Source organism: Vipera berus, assembly GCF_964194415.1.
Source record: "Vipera berus genome assembly, chromosome: 5".
In the NCBI taxonomy this organism is placed as follows: Eukaryota; Metazoa; Chordata; class Lepidosauria; order Squamata; family Viperidae; genus Vipera; species Vipera berus.
The window spans coordinates 70,258,078-70,280,942 of NC_138207.1; the positions used below are offsets into that span (position 1 = coordinate 70,258,078).

At 35.3% G+C, this 22,865-nt stretch overlaps 1 protein-coding gene across 1 annotated transcript in view; it reads left to right on the forward strand.

Moving 5' to 3' along the window:
- The window catches only part of INPP5A (inositol polyphosphate-5-phosphatase A), a 322,080-nt gene that overhangs the window by 193,875 nt on the left and 105,340 nt on the right, over positions 1–22,865 (forward strand). The window contains exons 7-8 of the mRNA XM_081329302.1: positions 6,174–6,226; positions 10,499–10,618. Of these exons, the coding sequence (XP_081185428.1) occupies positions 6,174–6,226; positions 10,499–10,618 (173 nt within the window). The remainder of the gene's footprint in view (positions 1–6,173; positions 6,227–10,498; positions 10,619–22,865) is intronic.

A 22,865-nucleotide genomic window follows, 5' to 3' on the forward strand; every position in this document is an offset into this window, starting at 1 on the left:
AAATAAGCAACTATTGTAACTGGAAGAAAATTTATACAGTATATGCTCAGACCTTTTGGCTAACACATTCTGAACCCAGGTATTTCTGACTTTGTCAGTTCAAAATATATTACAGTATCCTAATCTAGTTATAACAATATGTGTCATTGAATTATGATTCAACCAAGCCAGCCAAATATAGTTAATCAATTGGGAAGGATATTTGGCATGATGGTGACTGATCTGGCTTTCTGATCCAGGGGCAATGTTTGTTTGTTTTTTCCATTATCAAAGGCTTTATCTAGATTAATGCAAATGCAAATATATACCGGTACATAAGAAATCAATTAATAAATGTATTTGTGGCCAATCAATACAGCTTTCAATAGGGCTAAATTCCACTCTGTATGAGACTGCTGCACTAAAGAATAATGTCAGAATTTATGCAAACTGCAGATTTTACATTCTTACCTGAAAGCAAAATGATTTTCAATTTTGCATTACTTCACTGTTTACACCCTCTTTTATTGTACTGCTTATGTTCTTTTAGGGGGTACATTGCCCTTAGTTTAAAACAGATTTATTTTTATTAATGCTGCTTAAGAGTGATCTAAAATTAATTACAATGATTGAGTCATAATGCAATTCAAAATAATTACAGCCCACTACCTATAAAAGTAACAAAACTTTCTCTGCTGATTTATTGCTTTTCTCGACTGTACATGAGTCTCAAATGATGCCTCTGGGAGTAACACTCCAGATAATGTTAGGTCATTTTTAAAAAAGCAGATTTGTGTAGTCTATCAGGATTGAGTAATTTTCCCCGCATCCATAGTGAGAAATTGGTTGTTATCATAGATCACAGATACTGCTCAAAGCTCTTGTGAAAGATGAATTAATTTCACTAATGCTTTAATGCAAACCTTTCATGGTAAAGGCTGTATGGTGATAACCTTACTGCAGTCTCTCCTTTCTCAATGATGATTTATGTTATCTTTTAGTAGATGAAACTGCCTGTATTCACAATCTGTCTCCTGACTAAAGAAAGGAATCTTATTAACAGGAAAACTGGAGAGTGACTTAATACTGTATAAGGTGAAAGATGCTGAACTCATTTCTTATGGCAGAAAAGAAGTCATATTCTAAAATCTAGATAACACATTGTTGGTGGTAACAGATAATCTTGCAGCATTTTGATATTTAATGCTTACTTGCAAGATGGTTTTGATTTCCTGAGGAAAATCACTACTTGGAAGAGTCTAGTCAGAACAAGTAACATAATACCTGCGGATTGTTTTGATGTATTTGTTAGGGATATTCTTGGAATGAGGAAAGAATTGTATAATTTCAAGTATTAATTTAAATTGGGACTCTCTTGTTAGCTTTCATTCCATGCCTGAATCAAAAGCTTCTTTTCTTATTAGACTTGGTTTGCCTTCCTGTCTCCTAAAGAATTTATTGTCCTTGAAAATAAAATGGTAAATGAGTACCATATTCAGAAAACAAAACATAGTGCAGTGATCAACAGTGCAGCACCTGGAGTGATCATTTCAAAGACTCACGCAAATGTTTATTTGATTTATATCCCCACCCTTCAGAAGCTCCAAGCCCTACCCTCCTTTCCTTTAGAAGCTTTCAAACAGCATACTTAACTATGTTTCTGCAATATCTCGAGCAGTGATGAGAGAGACAGTGGCTTCAGTTCAAACGTTTTTATTTTGCTCAGCCCGGACGGCGTGAAACAGTACAACGAGCCTTTATATAGGCAACTGTCAAACTTATTAACGAATCAGGGATGGGTGTTTTCCCGCCGAGGGGGCATGCCCAATGATCAGCTGGCAGCTTTTGACATTCCCCTAGTGATAGCGCATGCGCCGCTGGGCCGGGGAACCCGGTCAGCTGGCTGGCGCTTCAGCTGGGAACCTATGTAACCTAGCCGGAGTTTTGACAGCTAGCGGCTGTCAGTTGGCTGGTGGATCTGCGCTTGCGTGGGTTTTGACAGCTCGCGGCTGCTGCTACGCATGCACGGCTTTTGACAGCTGTCAGTGTCAACGGCGGGGTGCGCATGCGTGTTGGGGCCGGAGGCCTTTTGACAACTGTCAGTGCGGCCACGTGGAGCGGCCTTTGACAGCTGTCATTTCAGCGAGGAATATGCTACAGTTTCCTCACAACGATCCTGTGAGGAAGGTTGGCCCTGTAGTATTCCTGTGAGCTTCCACGGCTGAGGGGGGATTAGAAACTGAATCTCTCTGCTTCCAGACACTGTCCATGAACTGGCTGGATTTCACGAAAGTTATAATTCAAATATCTAGTTAACCTTCTGTTTCCTAAGTCTTCAGAGTGAAGTTTTGAGTTTTACATGTCAAAATTGTAATTTTTAATTTTTGAAATGAATTCAGAATGAATTTGAATTCATTTTGCTTTGCTGTTTTTTGCAGATTATTCATTATCATTTGAATAGGACCACCTTAAAAACTATAGTGAATTTTGTCAGAGCAGCCATCAGAATTCAAAGTATTATGGCATAAAATTGCATTGATAAGAATTGCATTGATCAGAAATGCCACTCCAGAGCAAATTTAAGCTTATTCAGTTAGTACTGTTTTTCTTTTCCTGACTTAGAATAATTGTATGTTCTGTAACTATGTTCTGTAGGAATTGCCAAATTAAGGCTACTTCTTTCTGTCTTTCTTCAGTGACCATGTAGGATGGGGCTCCTTCTGTGGACACAAATTTACCTGCAGTTGATTAGTTGCTTGTAACTTATTTTCAGTGCTGCTGAAAATACTCTGCATTAATATCATTTTGAATTAATGGTTTGTTGAGATTTGACCCTTTTAGGGGAAAAAAAACACCTGTCTTTGAGAAAGGGGCAAAGATAATGATTGCTTCTTGATATTTCATCATATATTTATGTTATATTTTATTAATTTGTCTTTCCTTTTCATGAAATGAATAGTTGGTTGTTTGGAGCTCTAAAGTGCCAAAGACTTAAAGAAGAGATACTTTGTTTGTATATGTATATTTCATGGCTAGTCTCTATATTAATTTGCCATTTTTTGATAAACCATTTGTTTAGGTTTTGGAACAAAAACAAACCCCAGCTGGCACAGACAAACATGTACAGTCATTAATAGTTCTTTTCGCCATCCAGTGTTATAACATGGGACATCACTGGACTGGGAGTGGTCAAAGTCCCTGCTGGGGTGGAAAATGCTAAAACTGTCCCTGCTTTCCATGAATAGAACTGGAAAGCGCTATGTTGATACACAACATATGGACAACCCAGCTTCATCAAAGAACATCTGTATTTGGTTATTGGACTTCAGCTATGCTTGATAATTCATTAGAGAGCAGACCCAATCTTGGAGATGTATGTTAAAATGCTGATTGACAATAAACAGGAAAGAATTTTGTCTTCAAAGCAAACATACATATTTAGCTGATTCATTTTTAATGTACTTTTATTATAGTTCAGTGCAGGTCAGAGAACTAAAAATTATAAAATGAAGATAACTAGTGACAGCAAAACAAAGAAGATACTTCATCCGCAAAACTTTTGTCACAAATGCAAGTTGCCTTATATTGCTGCAAATGTACATTTAGGAGTATACAGGCTTTTAATAGTCAACAAAATATTCATTTCAAGCCTTTCTAAAGAAGTATCCCCTCTGGAAAACACAGGACTATAGGCACCTTGATAGTCTAGAAAATGGTTCACGAGGATATGAGAGTCTACCAGGAAGGAAGAAGCAGTCAGACTTCATTGTGAAAACAGAATTCAGTTTGCATTGTTCTAGATTTAGGCCTTAGTTATTGTTTATACACACACACACACACACACACACACATATATATATATATATATATATCACACACATATATATATATATATATATATCACACACATATATATATGTGTGTGTGTGTATATATATGTATGTGTGTGTATATATTTATGTGTGTGTATATATATACATATATACATACATATATATACATACACACACACACAAATATATATATATATTTGTTTTCGTAGATTTTCACGGGTACAGGTATGTAGGTCTTGACGTATTTGGGTCTTTTCCCGTGTAAGATTGATAGTGTCTTGGCGATGTTTCGACGAGGTCCCACTCGTCATCTTCAGGCTGGTGTCTTCGGCTTCATGCTTGTGCGAGCAAAGCATGATTGGAGCTGCCGTCTCTCTATAAACACAACACAAAAGACTAATGGGCACACAGCCAACACCTCAGCCACACAGGATGTTACAAAAAAGCCGACTAATCCACGAACAATAACCCCATCAACCAATCAACATGTAACAACACAGCCAACCAACCCGCTTATAGCAACAAAGCCAGCACCCCCCACCCCCCACCAATATTTGTAGAGAGATGGCAGCTTCGATCACACTTTGCTCGCACAAGCACGAAGCCGAAGACACCAGCCTGAAGATGACGAGTGGGACCTTGTCGAAACGTCGCCAAGACACTATCAATCTTACACGGGAAAAGACCCAAATACGCCAAGACCTACATACACATACATACGTGCGTGCATGCGTGTGTGTGTGTGTGTGTGTGTGTGTGTGTGTGTGTGTTAAATGTTTGTTAAGTATTTAGATTACCGTGCTAGGTCCCAAACATGGGACAAATCTTATTTCCTGTTTCAGCCTAACCCAAGGCCATCATTGCTAACAAAGAATTAAAGGGAGACTGATATGCATTTCAAACTTATTTGTTCTCATCAGTCAGCCATACCTTTCTGAGATTTGAATATGTGTGTGTGTGTGTGTGTGTGTGTGTGTGTGTGTGTGTATTGCTCAAAAAAATAAAGGGAACACTTAAACACTTATGTATGTATGTATATGTATGTTTCAACGTATTGTCATTTTAGTGAGGTTGAAGCCAATCAAAAAATAAAATTTGCTGCAATTGGCATATTTGTTAGAAGGTTATTCCAATAAATTTATGCTTTGCATAAACTTGGAAATCTTTTCTCTGTGCCAGCTGAAGCATAGCTTGTAATGAATTGATGGGAAATTGCTCATCTTGATGTATGGAATGGCACATTATAGATACCTTTGCTACTTCGTCCCTATGGAAAGAGATTGGCTTAGTTAAATTCTACTTTCCAAATATCTCTATTACATTATAATTTAGGAAAAATTACAAGGAAAGACATTTTTATACTCTGTCAAGGTAATAATTTAAAGGCTAACCAGCCGATGTAATGTAATATGGATGATGCAACGATAGGAATGACTCAGCAGAGTCTGTGTCTGTGTCCCTTTAAGTTTAAGCATCCCTGTATCCCTTTAAGGGTCTGAGTATAAAAGGGGAGTTTTTTGCTGGAGTCTTTTTTTCTCTCTCTCGTCCATTCCTTGCTGTAATTTCTGTGTATTGGAGTTTGCTGTTTCACCAAGTGTATGTATTTTATTTCTAGTGTATATTTGTAGATATGGTATAATATAAGCCACATTTAATTACAAACCACTGTTTACTGTATTTACTCCTGGGTTACCTCAACACAATAAGACTGTGCATGCTCCGACATGGTCCTACATTCTTATTCAGATAAGTTCTGAGTCCAGAAATATCTTTGACTGGGAAAAACTTTATTGGAAATATTTGCAGTTCATCAGTAGTTATTTAACCCTTTATCTCGGTAAATCAACACTTTTGGCTAATGGAACATAATGTTGAATATATTCCTTCCCATTTGGAGAAAAAGTTATGTTTTGTACACATTTCTTTTCCAGACCATGATTCAGATACATGGGGATATTGGAAAGCGGGGGAAGGGGGGAGGCAGGGAAGAAATTTGAAGACCACATAATTAGATTGACTATGTATCATCACATTCTTGTCACCTTTTAGCGACCATATAGATAGACTTTCTCTATGATGATCTGTTCTTCAGTTCTTCCAACAATGCAATCATCATTCCTGTAAGTGGATCCATTCACCTTCCTGCCGGTTGTCCTCTGCTCTTTCCCTCCTCCTGTCCCAGCATTAGAGCCTTTTCCAGAGACTGCTTATAATCTTGATATTACTTTATTGAGCCTCGTGTTTTCTATAGCATTCTCCATGAAAATAGTTAGCACATTTTTGTAAAACTTACTAGTAGATTCATTTCTTACTGTTTTCTATATTTTAATGTATGTTACTCTGCTTTATATTACTTTTCAGTGCAAGTGGTCCAGGAAAGGATTCATACGAACAAGATGGTGTATTACTGATTGGTACGTAATATGAAGGAGAATTAAACATCATGTTTTGCATGCATGCCTAGTTATTATGGAAGACATAAGTTTTTCAACCGCTGGTGCATATTCCATTTAATGCTGAACCAATCTTTAGGCATTTTTCATTATTGAACAAGTTGTAAATGGCATAATATACATATTTGGTTTAGAGTTTCTATATAATTTCCAGGTAAATCATAGATTTTTTTTGACTACTTCCCCTTAGCTTTGTCTCATTATGTTTTGTCTATTATGAAGCTGGGAATCAATCGACAAAACCTTTGTTGCCTATTCCTTTTGGGGGAACTTAGCTCTTGGAATAGAGAAAATATTAGAGCTAGGCCTAAAATCAACATTTTCATCTTGGTTTCATCACCACAAAAAAAACAAGCCTTTCTCAGAATCTTGTTAATATTACAAGGGCTTCCTTGAGAAAGGCTTTTACATTCCTTTGCTTAGAGACTTACTGGTATATCTTGAAGAGAGAGTTTGTTGAAAGCATCTTGGTCTCGGTCTCTGTAGTGCCAACCAAGTAGAGGACGTTATTCTCTGTGTGTCCCCACCGTTCTGTTTACAATGAGTTTAGGGGCAAATTATTGATGGTAGGTGAATTCCAAAAGCACTCAGTTGGCTTTATTTATTTATTTATTTTATTTTTCTTCCATTTATATCCCGCCCTTCTCCGAAGACTCAGGGCGGCTTACAAGCTTAGCAGTAGCCTTCATTCTATGTATATGCCTGCTTATTAGGGCTTTCACACACACCCTCAAGCGGCATTATTACAAAGTCAGCTTAATTTCCCCCAACAATCTGGGTCCTCATTTTACCTACCTCGGAAGGATGGAAGGCTGAGTCAACCTTGAGCCTGGTGGGACTCGAACCTGCACTAATTGCAGCCAGCTGGTGTTACTTAAGGAGGCATTAGCCCACTGCTCCACCAAGGCTTTGTACTTAAGATGGGAGTAAAACTCACAGTTTTCTGATTTCTAGTCTGATGCCTTAACCACTATTATATGCCAATTCTCTTTCCATCATTCAAATTCTGAAATAATTTTTTAATTGACTTGATTTTGTCATTTTGACATTTTTTTGTATCTCACTTTATTACTTTATGTTATCATATTTTATGTTAGGTTATACTGTTATGACCTATGGTTAATTTATGAAGGCTAGTAGTTAAATGAAAATCAGTAAGGTTTAAATATTGCCACAATATTGCAACATTGTTTTCTAGATATAAACTTGTATTTTAATTTCTTAATATTTTTTAGATATTGAAAACATTTACTTTGTGGGAAAAGTTGAGGGAAAAGGACATAATTGGTATTTTAATTAGATCTCTAAGATATTGTATTATTTTAGAGAGACAATATGTAGATTTAAATTTCTGAAACAATTCTTCCATATATTGTACTTCTAGGAACGCAGTACATAATTTAGATATATCAGAATCCTGACATTTTTGAGGTTTTTCAAGAGAGAAGCAGATTTTAGATAATAATTAAATCTCCTCCCACATTCCTAGGTTATCTTACATTAATTTATACCAGTTCTTTCCAACTGATATTTAGCTACGCTTTTTTTAAAAAATAACCAAGCAAAATTATTTTTGATTTTCTCTTCTTTATTGAAATTTTATTAAGGATTACTATTGTATGCTTTATAAAATATAAAGTTTAAAAAAGAATAGAAAAAATAGTGCAGAAAAGCGGGGAAAGAAAAGAGAAAAGAAAAAAATAGGAATATAGTAAGGAAAACTGAAGGAAATTTATAAAGAAATTACTTCTTTCTTCATCACAAATATAATTAATTTTAGTAGCTAATCACCTTCTCTTAAAATACAACAAATAATGTCTTCTTCTCATATCTCATTTCTTATCTATAAATTAATCTTTAAAGCTTCATCATTCAGTCCTGGCCAGCAAAAATTCCTTCTTTTCTGAGATAACAGCTCACCTATTTTAACCTTATCAAATAATCCAACTTTATATTCTTTCCTTTAAAACATTTGTTCCCTTCAAATAATATCCTAGATTTTGATTTCTTTTCATTGTTTCTTTGTTCCTTTTCACAAAATTCTTCAAAAGTTTAATAAGATTCTTTTATAAATCCAATATAGGAGAGTTGGTTAGGTCATTCTCTTAGTTTGTTATTTGTATACCCCTTTTAATTATTATTCAGGGACGTGGTGGCTCAGTGAGTTAGGACGCTGAGCTTGTCGATCAGAAGTTCGGCAGTTTGGCGGGTCGAATCCCGAGTGCCACGTAACAGAGTTGAGTGCCTGTTACTTGTCCCAGCTTCTGCCAACCTAGCAGTTCGAAAGCACGAAAAAATGCAAGTAGAAAAATAGGGACCACTGCGGTGGGAAGGTAACAGCGTTCCGTGCACCTTTGGCGTCTAGTCATGCCGGCCAGATGACCACAGAGACGTCCTCGGAGAAGCGCTGGCTCTTCGGCTTTGAAACGGAGATGAGCACCGGCCCCTAGAGTCGGAAACGACTAGCACGCATGTGCGGGGGAACCTTTACCTTTACATTTTACCTTTAATTTTTATTAATTATTATCAGTCAGTTTCTTTTATGCCCGTGTAGCATTTTTCCCCATATTTTATTTGTCTGTATCCCACCTTTAACAACAGAATAACAGAGTTGGAAGGGACCAAGTCCAACCCCCTGTTCAAGCAGGAGACTGTATATCATTTGAGTAATATCATCAGTGCTAGAAGAGAGTGGGTTTTGCTTCCAGCACTGAGGATGTTTCCTAGTTTTGGTAATGAAACATCTGCAAGAAAACAACCAAGCTCAGACAGCACCAAGGCCTCCGCACTGAAAAGACCTTTGTAAAGATGATGATGATAGAACAATAATGAAGGACAGATATCCAGTCAACCAATTGCATTTTGGATAATTAATTTATGTCTTTCACTATGAAAAGTGAAAAAGAATTATTTTAACAAATAACTCAAGGCAGCATACCTTCCTCCTCCTATTTCCCCCACAACAGTCCGATGAGGTAGGTTCGACTGAGAGAGAGTGACTGGCCCAAAGTCACCCAGTTGGCTTTCATGGCTAAGGCAGGACTTGAACTGGACCAAACTGGCTCTCTCCTGGTCTGTCATTTTTAAATCATCAGTCTTGTCCAGTAAAACTTGTTCCTCCTCCATACAATCTTTTAAATAGTCTATGTACAATAGCAGACATTTTTTAAAATTAATTTCTGATCCATTCAGAAATATCCTTCAGTACATCCAGCATTAAAGTATTTTGCTCCATTCTGTATTAGTAAGTAAAAAAAATGTCCTTCTCTTTTAATTGTAATATTTTGTATAATATTGTATATTTTTGTATATTGTGTAATATTTTTATTAAAGTTTGAAAATACAGAGATAAACTAATACAAATTAAGAAGATAAAAAAATTAAAATTGCAGAAAGCAAAGAAAGGGAGAAAAGTTTTTCTGTGGCCCGGAGGGTGTGTGTGGTTTTGCATGTTCCCTGCATCACGCAGATGGGGCTTCGCTTGTTTGCGCAGCCCGGTTGCTGGCATGTCACGGACCACTGCAGGTCCACAAACCTGGGGTTGGGGACCCTTGCTGTAGAAGATATTACTTTCCTCCAGAGCAGATAAATATGAAGTTTGAAAGTTTTTCTGCACTCAGTTTACCATGGTATCTATAATAAATGGCATGGGTCCGGGTTATCGTAGGGAGCACCTGCTGCCAGCGTCAACTTCCCATTGTCCTGTGCGCTCCCACAGGGAAGGCCTCCTCCGGGTCCCGCCGGGCAAGGAGTGCCGGCGGGTGATTCCCAGGGAGAGATCATTCTCGATGGGCGCACCTGCCCTATGGAATCAGCTGCCAGTGGAACTCCGGATCGCCCCCGACCTTCGTTTGTTTCGCCAGGACCTAAAAACCTGGCTATTTGAGCTGGCCGGCTTGGACTGAGGGGTTTTTAAGGTTTTAAACCTGATGAACTTTAACACCAATTTCTAAACTTTGTTTTCAAGTTCACAAGTAAGAACTGCAAGATGAGTACAACAGGGCCTTTTCTGTATAGTTCCACTTTCATGGAATTGCCTTCCAACACCAAGAGTCCTAGGTTCTGCTTTGTGAATTCTTAAACACTGATTTGTTCTGCTTTGTATTTGGCTATTTTTATGTGCTTTATGTGTTTTATTTTACTAGCTGCTTTTACAATATATGTAGTATATTGATATTTTAAAAGATTCTTATATGTGTTCTGAGACTAAGATTTTTTCCCCTTTCATCACAGTGCCTTTGACTTGGTAAACATTCACCTTTTCCATGATGCTTCCAATTTAGTTGCTTGGGAAACCAGCCCATCTGTTTACTCAGGAATAAGGCATAAGGCCCTTGGTTATGTACTTGACAGGTAAGTAATGAAGAACATTTGGGGAAAAGAAATGTGGATGTTAGAATATTACATTGTCCTTTGATTTGATTGCTCCTCATCTGGCAAAGGATTCTTGTATAATGTATTGATTGGTATGCTTCAGCCACCTGGTTATTCAAAGTTCATGAATTGTCTTTTTTCCCACACTCCCCATCTTAAAAATGGAACTTCATAAGGTTTTTGCTTTCTTTCTTGCTTCGCTTTAATTATTCTAAGATAAAAGTATTTTGACTTTATTCTTATTATCTGTGTGGGCCACTAGTCCCTGTAGTTTACCAATGTGTGCCAAATGTACTGAAAAACATTTGGTGTCCCTTTAGAATTCAGGCATAACTAATCTGGGTAACATGATTGTGAGTCTACTTTTTTTTGTGGCTATTCTTTGGTGGATAAGATTAAGCTCTACCTGGGCCAGCATTCTTTGTAGTGATCCTAGCAACTAGCAGATAGTAGGTGGTCTAATAAAATGTAATTGACCCATTATCCCACTCTATCAAATAGCATGCAGTTATGTTCATAAACTTCAAGAGGAATGAATTAGTTTTTCATGTGGGATTTATTTCCATCTCTTTTGATTATGATAGTGTTCCAAGGGAACATTTGTATATTACTGTGATTTGCTCTTTGTTTTCCTTTAATGTTGTCAGGCTTTGGAATGTTTCCACAAATGTCTTGGCCAAAGTAAGGAAACTGCTCAGTTGCAATAGCATTAATTGTAGGTCAAATATGTCATGGCAGTATATCATTACGATGTGACACTGCCAAAACCAGACTTGGCTCTCCTGCCTTTCAGAAAAAGAAAATCTTTACTTTTAGGTGGCAATATCACTGTAGGTTTGCATTCATATAGATTGCTCATTTTGAGAAAGCAGCCAGCCGCAGATCCGGACCTCCGTAGTGAAACGGTGGGCTTCTCAGCACAAAAGGGACTTCTGTAAGAGCAGTGAATAATGGGAAACCCCTTTCATCAGGACTGCTAACCTTTTGGCAGCCACCAGCAAACTCTATTCTGATCTGCTGATGGGGGAGGACAATACACTGAAGCTCATTTTGAATGAATGCTACCACCAACAGTGCCCCCATTCAGAAGGTTTTGGGAACCATCTTGGACTATTGTCTGTCATCACTCCTTCAGACAGTAGAAAAGGGGAAAGTAAGAGCATCTATAGGAAAGAAAGTCCTTCTTTTCTTGCCTTTTAATCTCCCTTTAAGGATTCATAGGTCTACATTTCCAGCTGAGCTACAGGAGTTATGCGGTGTCAGATAAAGATAGAAGAAAGAAATTTCAAGCTGGGCCTTGAAATCCCCTTATCTGCATCCTCTAATGATGCAGATTTAGTGCTGTTAAAACCAAAGGCTGATAAGTCTTTTCCTCCATGGCTTTTAAACTGCTAAAGAGCATTTAAGAGCAAATGCAGTTCAAGTTTCAGAAACAATGCTAAAAAGGAAAAGCATTTAATGAGCTAACCTCACTGAATGAAACTGAAACATCTTTTCACATTTGATTTAAGTTGCTGTGGGAATACATGAAACAGTTCCATCAGCTGGCTGCATCTTGGCCCGTGTGAATCCCAATTAATTAGTCAGCTTATGCAAGATTGAACTGAGCATCATAGACTGTGTTCTGTCTTAATTATTTGGAAGAAAAGTAAATTGAGGTGTGCTTTTTAAGAGAATGAGTTTAAGTGTAAAAAATACATATTCAAAAATTGTACATAGTTCTGTAGCATTGTAGTTAAGTAAAGCGCTATTGAAAAGAATAAAAATTATCAAAAGAAAAAAGAAGCAAATCTGTAGCATGCTTTGATTTTTATTAAGGTTGTTTAAAACTGTTTTCTTAGCTGTTCATCAATGACATGCAGATTTTTTGAGAGTAATCTTATAAACTTTTGTTGCATTTGGAGACATTGCAGTAACTTATAGCAAGAATTGCTTTGAGGCCAGTAGTTTCCTATGAAAACCATTTGTATTACAAACCCTGTATTTAATGTTCCTAATCAATATTTAATTGATAAATCTTGTGCCTTTCAAGATAGAACCACCCTGTAATTGAAGTTGCACAGTTACTGTTACTAAGTAGATCATATTGATAGAGAGGAGACAAACACAAGAAATGGTTAAAATAAGGAATTCAGTAAGCAGGTCTTCAATGAAAATTACAGTAATAGTGTGGAAGAGGAGTAATTACACACAACTATGCTTAATATGCCAGTTCTAAAATGAAAATTTATCCCAATATTCTTCTTACTTCCATCACCTTAAATGACAGAGATCTTCTGTTGTCTCTTCAAAACATAGCTTGGCCTAGTTGAACAGAAACTTTTTTTTACATTACAACTGTGAAATCTTGGCATAAAGGCTCTTTTTGTGATCCTCATTATTTTCTCACAAATATAGTCCATTGTCACATAGCTGAAGTTAATTTGATCAACATTGGGACATTTAACTTTTATGTTCAGTCAAAAGAGCTGTTTCATGCTCATTTTGAGTATTCAAAAGAAATGATTGCCGGAAAAATAATGTTACTATTAACAATTCAAAGCAATTAGTTTTCCCAGGGTGAGGCAATGTGATGCACAGCCTGCACAGAGCAATGCTTTGTCATTTTATAGATGCTCATCAGTCAACTGTCACATCTTCTCAAAGACCCCTCTACTCTAAACGTTTCTTTTTGGGCTTTTCCCAGAACTAGCAAGTAAATGAGCTGAAAAAAAGCTACTTTGTTTCTAGGCAGATGCAAACGTTGTGTGAATGATCCAGATCACTGGAAAAATCTGAGCACTTGGTGTATTTGTAAATACTAGTTTACTCTTGTTATTTAAACATAGTTTTTTCCAGTAATAGAACACTGTTGCTTTTGACAGAGATTATAAAAAATAATTTTAATTTTAAACCAACTGAATCTACAACTATTGTGAACATTAAAATGAGTGGAAGAAGAAGATAGATAGATAGATAGATAGATAGATAGATAGATAGATAGATAGATAGATAGATAGATAGATAGATAGATAGATAGATAGATAGATAGATAGACAGATAGACAGATAGACAGACAGACAGACAGACAGACAGACAGACAGACAGACAGACAGACAGACAGACAGACAGACAGACTTTTCTTTATGGGGAAAAAAGGAGTGATCTTATACTAAAATTGTATGTGAGTACAATTGCATCTGTGTTGTGAGGGAAGATGAATTATGACTCCTAGACTCTCTAATTTCTGACATTCCTTGTGTGGAAAATCCTATCTTCTGCAGCTTTTCCCAAACTAGGTACAAATTTGTACACTCATAAATTGCAAATGCATGTAATATTGACATGTTTACATATTTCTTAAAATATAGAAACCAGAAAATATAAAAATGGTTCCTTCTAGTTATTTTTGACTCTTAACAATGTTTTCCTGCAGTTTTCACAACTCGTTTGCCATTGCCTACTTCTTAATGCTGAGATAGAATGAACGGTACAAGGATATTTACTTCTCTTCCTACCTAATTGTGTTAAATAGTCTTTAAATCATTTTTGCATAGTTTATAAAAGTGAAGATTATTGGTTTTTAGTTTAGTTTGAACTGGAGATTCAGCATTGATTTTACCACATTGAAGCTATTAGAATTATGGCTAATAAAGAACCATACAATCCAAATATTCCACATCTGACCTGCCCAGTTACTGGATATAATTGCTTGTCTGTTCTCTTTTAAATCTAATGCGTCTTACAAACCTGTGAACTGTAGATTTTGATCTAAAGCCAGGGTGTTGTACTACAAGAATTCTACTAGTAGGAAACAATTCACATTTATAACAGCTTTGCCCATTACAATAGTAGTAGTGCTTTATTGTAGCAGAATTGACAAGTACTTATATCATTATACATATCTAACATTGTATTAGTTTAAATGTCAATGTCAGGTAGGATCATGGTTTTGTCAATAGAGGGAAAAACCATTCTAACTAAACAGAGCCATTTTTCCAGCTCTAAAAATTTATTTTTATAGCTCTTGTAATACTTTCCCTAAATTAAATATGTATTATTGATGTGGTCTTTCTTGCCATCTTAATATCTGCTGACATGATAATTGATTTTAAATATATTGCTCTTTTGGTGTTGTTCATGGGACTCGATAATGAAATTAAAAGTGAACTCACATATTAGTAAATGATCCTGGCAAATACCCTAAGTAATAAGAGGATTACCTAAGACTCTTGACAACACCTTTTATCTTGTTGTTTGTTGCATGACATTTTGAAATGTTTTTGTATTATTAATAGGTTTGGCTATTATATCAAACAGCAAAAAGGTTCAAAAATATGATAAAGTTAAGCTTTTTAATGTCAGCATTACAATATTTGAAGCATGCTAGAGAAAACTCTTACGTTAGGTCTTTTTTTTTGTTTAAGCTGACACTATTTAAATTTCCCCACAAATGTGTTAAGCGCCCCATTTCCTGGATATATTGACATCTACAGATTATAATTTTCTTGTCTGTTGTATATATTTAATTTTCCTTGTATTGTGGTTGTAATTTGGATTTAATTGATTTTATGATTGCCAGCAACCCAGTCACTTGTTTCAGATGGGTGGCCATATAAATTGAAAAAAATAAAGCAATTTTAAAAAAAAAACTTTCTCAAGATAAGTTATGGAGTGCTTAGCAACAAATGGAATTGTTCAAAAGGGACAAATGCATTTGTTGGTAAGTGAATAGTCTAACATTAAGGAGCATCTGAAGATTCTTTATTTAATCCAGGGTCCTGTTTCCCTTAGTGGCTGGTTAATAATAATTAGCTACTATTGGTATACATGCAAGCATGACAGAAAGCCAATTCCTTATTTTGCTGTTATTGATATTCTTTTGTTTTGCTCGGTTTATTTCTGTTGTGTTTCCAGTTCTACCATATCATTTTTAGATTTCACTAAAGAAATGGTTGCATCTGAAAAATGATACTGTTTTATAAATTTGACCACATTAATGCTTTTAGATACGTGTAGTTTTCACTTAGCAACTGTCTTGTTTAACGATTGAAATTATGGTGGTGCTGAAAAATATAGCTTTATGACTAATGCCCACATTTATGACTTTTGTAGCAACCCTCAGTCTCATGATTACCATTACAGTCAGTGCACATTGCCCTGACGTAGGCTTAAAAATAAAAATATAGTCATGGTCGCAGGATTTCCCTCTTAGTGATTGCTTCATTTAATAACGGAGCTACCAGTCCCAATTATGGTCACTAAATGAAGACTACTTGTAATATCAGCAGCTTTCATTTCAACCACTGATTTAGGAGCTGATGCTAATTCATTCTCCTCTCCTCTAGTAAAGTTACATGATTTATCTTAATTGGTGTTGATCCAGTGTAATCTGCCAGTTGGGGTGTGTGTGTGCACGCGCACACACACACACACAATCTCTGAACTTAAAATGTTCAAGAAGGAAGCCATGCTGCATTGTTAACCCCTGTACTGATAAGTGAAAGAAGATTTTGTATTACTGTTTATGTGTCTTTGGTTATGGAATTTCCCCCCCAGTTTTTAGTAACCAATATCCAGTGGTGTTCAAGTTCACACAAAAGACTAACTCTAGTCCACTGGAGTCAAATCAAATGAAATTCACTTTTTGTAATACAACTAAAAAAATCACCATTAATGCACTGAGATTTCAGTGCTTTTTTCTGATTTGAGTGGTTAGACTACATACCAGACTGATTTTACAGATTCCTTTAGCTTCAGCACAGTCTGACATAAAATATGAAAGCTTCCTCTACTGCTTGGCAAGCAAAGAAAAGCTTGGGTGAGAAGGAAGAATGTTCATAGTTGCTCCATCATAGCAGTACATCTTTGTAGTACCCACCCAAAACTTTAAAAAGGTGGAATTTCTCAAGCAATTCCTGTAACCATTAAAAAATTTAATACAATACAAAACAATACAATACAATATAATATAATACAACACAACACAACAATACAATAATATAATATAATTATAATATAATATAATAATATAATATAATATAATATAATATAATATAATATAATATAATATAATATAATATAATATAATATAATATAATATAATATAATATAATATAATATAATATAATATAATATAATATAATAATATAATATAATAAATATAATATTCCTTTATTTATTAGCCAGTGAAAGTACTGTCCTTTATAGCCAACATACTTCAATGAGTAATTGTGTGTAAATGAAATAAAAGATGCAAAATCTTCTATAGAGTCACCTTTCTATGACCTTGTTTCAAAACTTCTCTGGGCCCCTTTCTTGATGCTGTGGCCAGTGGAGATTCAACATTCTACAGGAGTGAAAATACCTCTATTGTTTGTGCAGTGAAATTACTTCTAAATAGCCTCATATTATATGATATGGCAGTTCTTGCATGCAACAAGATTGTTTTTAGGATATTCATATTTATATAGTCTATTTGATCTTTAGATTAGCTTTTATTTTTATTTACTTATTTATATTGTGCACTTCTAGACCAACTCCCTCAAAAAGGGACTCTTTTAAGTAGACCAAGTCCTTCTATACAAACTCAACACTTTATCAGTGCAGTCTGTTTATACTGATCCTTGGTTGCAACAGTGCTTAGCCTTTTAAGATTAATTTTATGGTTTTGTTTTTTAAAAATGAAATATATTCTATATCGTCAAACCATGCTGCAACAATAACCATAAAGACATCAAGTTTGTTTTATATCAGCTGCCTTAATAAACTTGGTAAGCTGTTTTACTAAAAACTCTGCATACAAATAACTGTCCAAAGCCACCGCTCAACATAGCACTCTTGTCTTAATATTGTTTGAATTTCACATTTAATTTTTGTTCCTATTAATTTCTCCTGTGCCCTGAGTAACTTCTTTCATTTTTGTGTCAAATAGTCTCCTTTCATTAGCATTCAAGGCACATATATGCTTGTGCTGACAAATATAGAATATATATATATATATATATATATATATATATATATATATATATATATATATATATATATATATATATATATATATATATATATATATATATATATATATATATATATATATATATATATATATATATATATATATATATATATATATATATATATATATATATATAATTATGTTGTCATCTAAATTGCTTCTCCCCTAGAAATATTAAAATGTTATTTCTTGTTTTCTTTATTCATCTCGTTGGACCATGGTTGAGATTTTGTTTTGTTGTTCACAAAAGAGAAAGAAGGAGGGGAGAGAAAGTGGGTGAAGCACCATCCTTTCAGTGGTGTCAAACCAGGATGAATCGGCCAAGGGAAGCATGTTTATAGACTGTGTAAAGAACTTTGTCTTTGTGTGGGAATGTTGGTGACACTGTTACTGTTTGCCTGAATGAACTGTGATGACGTGGCTAATAAGGTATCCCGCTGAGCACCACAGCGGGCCTTTCTCAGACCTCCCACTTAATTCTATTCAGCTCCAGCTCAGTGTAGCTAATTTTTCCCATTCCTTCAATTCTTTTGGCCCCCCTACAAACAGAAAAGTCAACTTTTCACACCGAAGGCAAGATAAGTGCTTTAGGAAATAATCTTGTAAACAGAATGTTACCTTCTGACCTGCAGCTGATACCTTGACTTGGGACAAAAACCACTGGCCTATTGCATTAGACATGGCTATTAAAGGAATAATGCAGCTGATCCTTCTTACAAGGTGCCCTGAAAAATGGTTTAGCTAGATCATGTTCCTCTTGTCACATTGAATCATGTTCACCAGCTCCCAACATGCACCCAAATCCAGGCTTGCAAAATCACTGATATGTATCTGTTTTTTCTTCTTCACTACATCCTCATCTCTGGGCCATCTTATTAGAAATAAATGCGAGAATAAATAGTAAAATTCAGTTATATAGCTCTTGCCGTATAAATAATTTTGGATATGTTTTAAAATTTCACTTTAAATAGGAAGAAATACCTCAAACGTGCCTTACGGTTTTTGAAACTGAATAACAGAAATTTTACTGAATTCATAGTTCAGGGCTGAGATGCTAAACACATTGTCTAGGAAAGAACATTCTTTGGATACAATATATTTATTTCAAAATAGACATATAATTTACATATAATGTTTGCCCAAATATATTACTGAGCATTTGTAATATATTGTTGATATTTTTCCTGTTAAATAAGCAAACCTCTTCACATATTTTCATGGATTTTAAAGAGGGCTGTCATCAAACCCAATATTTAATTTAAAGGGAATTTTCCTGTTAAAATCAACCTTGAACAATTGATAAATATTGGAAACAATAGCCTATACAAGTAGTCCTTGGCTTGCAATCATAATTGAGCCTGAAATTATGGTTGTCAGTTGTTGCTGTCAGAAATCGAGGCATTATATGACCAGATTGATTTTTTGGCTTTTTTTGTAGCAATCGGTAAGTGAGCAACAGGGTGGTTAAGCAAATCCATTTTACTCAATAGTTTTTGATTTTTGTTTTTTGCCAGAAACTGGAAGTAAACAGGGGGGGGGGGGAAGAATCATGGCCATGTGATTACAGAAGACTGCAAATCCCATAAAACCACCTCTAGATGAGATGGCAAACAAGTCAAACAAACAAAGAGACAAACAAACAAATAAATGGCGAGATGGTTGCCAAGAGCCCAAAATGTGACCATGGGGCCATGCAACCATTGTAACTTTGACATCAAGTAATAAGTAACTTTTGGGGAAGCTGCAGTTTCAGTAAATGGTCGCTAAGTCACTGATTGTAAGTCGAGGGCTACCTATATTGAAGTAATAATAGTTACTCTCCTGCTCAATTTTTCTGTTTTTTTTTGTTTTGTTGTGGTTTACAGAGCAAGTACTGATACTTACATTATGCATTATCCAGGAGAAAAATGAACTTGGAGGTTTTTCTATATTTATGCTTTTTTTTCAAACGCCCTTTTCTGTTCATAAATACCTTTAATGCAAAAGTACACATGAAGTATTGTGAGGGCAGTTTGAAAAAGTTGTAGAAACTGAGGCCCCCTAAGCAGGACTTCACTCTCCCCACGTACCACTTCGTCCTCCCTGACAGATCTGACAGAACTGGCATGCTTCTGATGCCTTCTATCAAATAACGCAATCTGATGGGATTGGAGGAAGCCCGCCTTCTCTGTCACTGGCCACTGAAATCCAGGCAGTCTCCAGTCCTTTTGAGACTGGCAGCAAAGACCTTGCGGTTCCCACAAGAATTGGGCCAGGGCATGGATGGAATTAAACTCTGAGCAATATTTTAAGAAATGTTTTCTTGCTGTTTTTTGGGGGGGGGGAGGGATTGGTAGTTTTATTCATGATTTTTAAACTGGTCATATTCCCCCATCCCTCCCCAAGTTGTTTTGAATTGGATGGCTATATAGAAACAACCAAACAAGCCCTAGTTGGCAGAAATGTGCAACAGTTTTTGTGGTTGAAACACCTCAGATGGCCTGATTTTAAATCACAACACTTCTGTGAGATCAGAATGGTATGTTTTGGGGTCAGAACAGTTAAGGGTAACCTCTACTACTTCCTCTGTTAACCCAACACTATAGATTACCAGGATTTGCAATATAAGTTAATGTGAATCCAAAATGCCAAAGAAAAATTGATGGTGCAGACCCTTGTTTTTTCCCTCAAAACTTGTATTTCTCTTGAGTTCTTGGAAATAAACTTCAGTTTCCTTGAGGTCTCATATATTGATTTTTTTTCAGTCAGATTTAATTTTGGTATGTTTGGGCTGAGTATTAATTTTTTTGAGAATGATTATTGGAGTAATGATTACTGGGTGCTTTAAGGGATGGAAATTAGCAATCCTCTTTCATAAATTAAGAAGCATATTTAAGGAAGATGAACTTGCTAAACTATTACTTACAATGGGCAGTAAGAATAACCTTGAAGAACAGGAGGAAGAGTTGTAACCAAAACAAAAGAAATCTGAATCTAGGGCAGAAATATAATTTGAGAAAGTGACTCAAATAGGACCTTCCCTAATTCTTAACATGATAAAAGGGAGCATTAAAATTTGCAATGTTCTGTTATTGTACTATATAGTACCATATAGTAAAAGTAGTATTAGCCTTCATAACCTTGATTCCCTAGTCGGGTCTACCTTGAAGGGATGACATGACCTCCCTTATACAATTGGATTAAAGTAGGTGGAAGATCTCAAAAGTTCAATGTTTGCCTTTTAAACTTTTTTTCTCATAGCAGCTTATAAATAGGAATCATTAGAAATGAATTATTCTGTTCAGGAGGACAATATAAGTCTCATTGCTCAATCCTGCCAAAAAAGTGGTGTATCTTCAAGAAATAAATGGTAGATAAATATTTGCAGTACTAATGTTGTGCAAAGCAAACATCTAGAACTGAGATTAATCATTCAGCTTCAATGTTTGATTCAGCCAAACAAGAAAATTTGTGGAAATAGAGTCTTTGACATTATCAGGGAGGAAATGGTAGTCCAAAAGATAAATATAAGATTGGTAAAACTGGCCTGTCAATGTAAAATCAGTTTCTAGAACACAAAAAAGCAATTGTTTAGGATATATTTTTTGACTCATATGTATCAATATTCAGACAAAAAAAATTACTTGCTACTTAAATTTTACCAGAACAAGTGAAAAACAACATCATGTGTCTGCAGCATTTTATATAGAAGTCTTCTGTTGATACAGCATAATCACGGGTTATGATTATATCGTGGTAGAAGATACAGTGAATATGGCAGTACTACACAATGTTGTTTTTCTGTCCCAAACAACTTTATAAATGGAACAGCTGATTATTTTGATGGTGCATAATTTGAGCTCTCGTAAAAAGTAATTTATGCAAAATTGTCAGTTTTTGTTTAATACTTGAAGATTCTTTTTTTTAATGCAAATTGCTTTACAGTCTTTTCCCTGACCTTGATTGTTGAAAGTGTATTCAAGTGGAAATACTCATATGTGAACAGTTCTAATATGTTCACCTTCTGCTAAAGTTGCTCAAATTATAGAAATGTCAACAAGATAGTCACCCATAAGTATTAATACCGTAATGGAAGGTTTCACATGGATTTAATGGAACTGCTCACATAGTTGATACTTCTATTTATTAAATACATGAATAAAGGCATTGAAAAACTTATAACAAATACTATAAGTTGTGATTGATTCATCCTAGATGCACAATACTTTCTGTTGTTATATTTTGCTGCAGTGGAGTAATTTCTTTGGGAGTTTTTTTGTAAGTCACTGATCAGCTTTCATGTTTGTAGTTCCTCTGTAGCTTTTTCTTCTTTACCTTTACCCTTTTTTATACAGGCCCTGTACTATTGTCTGTTCTATATAAATTTTTGGCAGGAATATCCAGTTGTTGGTACCAGTAAATCTTTTATTATTAGAGATACCAAGTAATTGAATCTCATTTATGTTTGTGGAGGTGGGTGGATTGATGTATTACATATAACTAGCTTAGATGAAATTTTGTGTGTGTTTGTACATTGATAGATATTGCCTCTATGATAAGCACAAATCATAAAAGATGATAAAATCATAAAAGTGTGCGTATATATGTTTGTGCTGAAGGCTACCAGCTCTATACTCATTCTACTGCTAAAATAATTTAATCTGATCATATATTTGGCAGCAGTGTAAAACTGAGTTGTAAGTCTTGCAGATACATTACAATACAGTTTAATAATATGATACAAGCATCAGATAATAACTATGTGAAATAGCAGTAGACCCTCCCACTGAGAAACATAAAATTAATACTGGTGACATGACTTGGCTACATTCTTTCCTATTCCATTGAAATTTATCGCTCCACTGAGTGAGTAATCACAATTTTTTATAGGAAATTTGATTCATGGCATGTTCAAAATAAAATGTAATGCACAGTTACATGCAACTTACAAAACTTATTTGGGAAGGGGGAGATGTTGCAAATATCTGAAAAGCTATAGAGATTTATAGTTAAATTTAAAGGAGTACAGGTCTTCTCCGTTTATTCTAACCCATTCATATTTTTTGAGATCATTCAAGACTTCTCCAGAAAACTGCTTGATCCAAATTCTTTGATGAATTGATAGACAGGTTCCAGATTGCTATCCAATGCCATTTTTTGTATCTTCACAGCACAGAATATCCCCAAAAGCACTGGTTCTTATTGGATTCCTTTGGCTATTCATAATCCAAGAAATAAAATCGTTCTTTT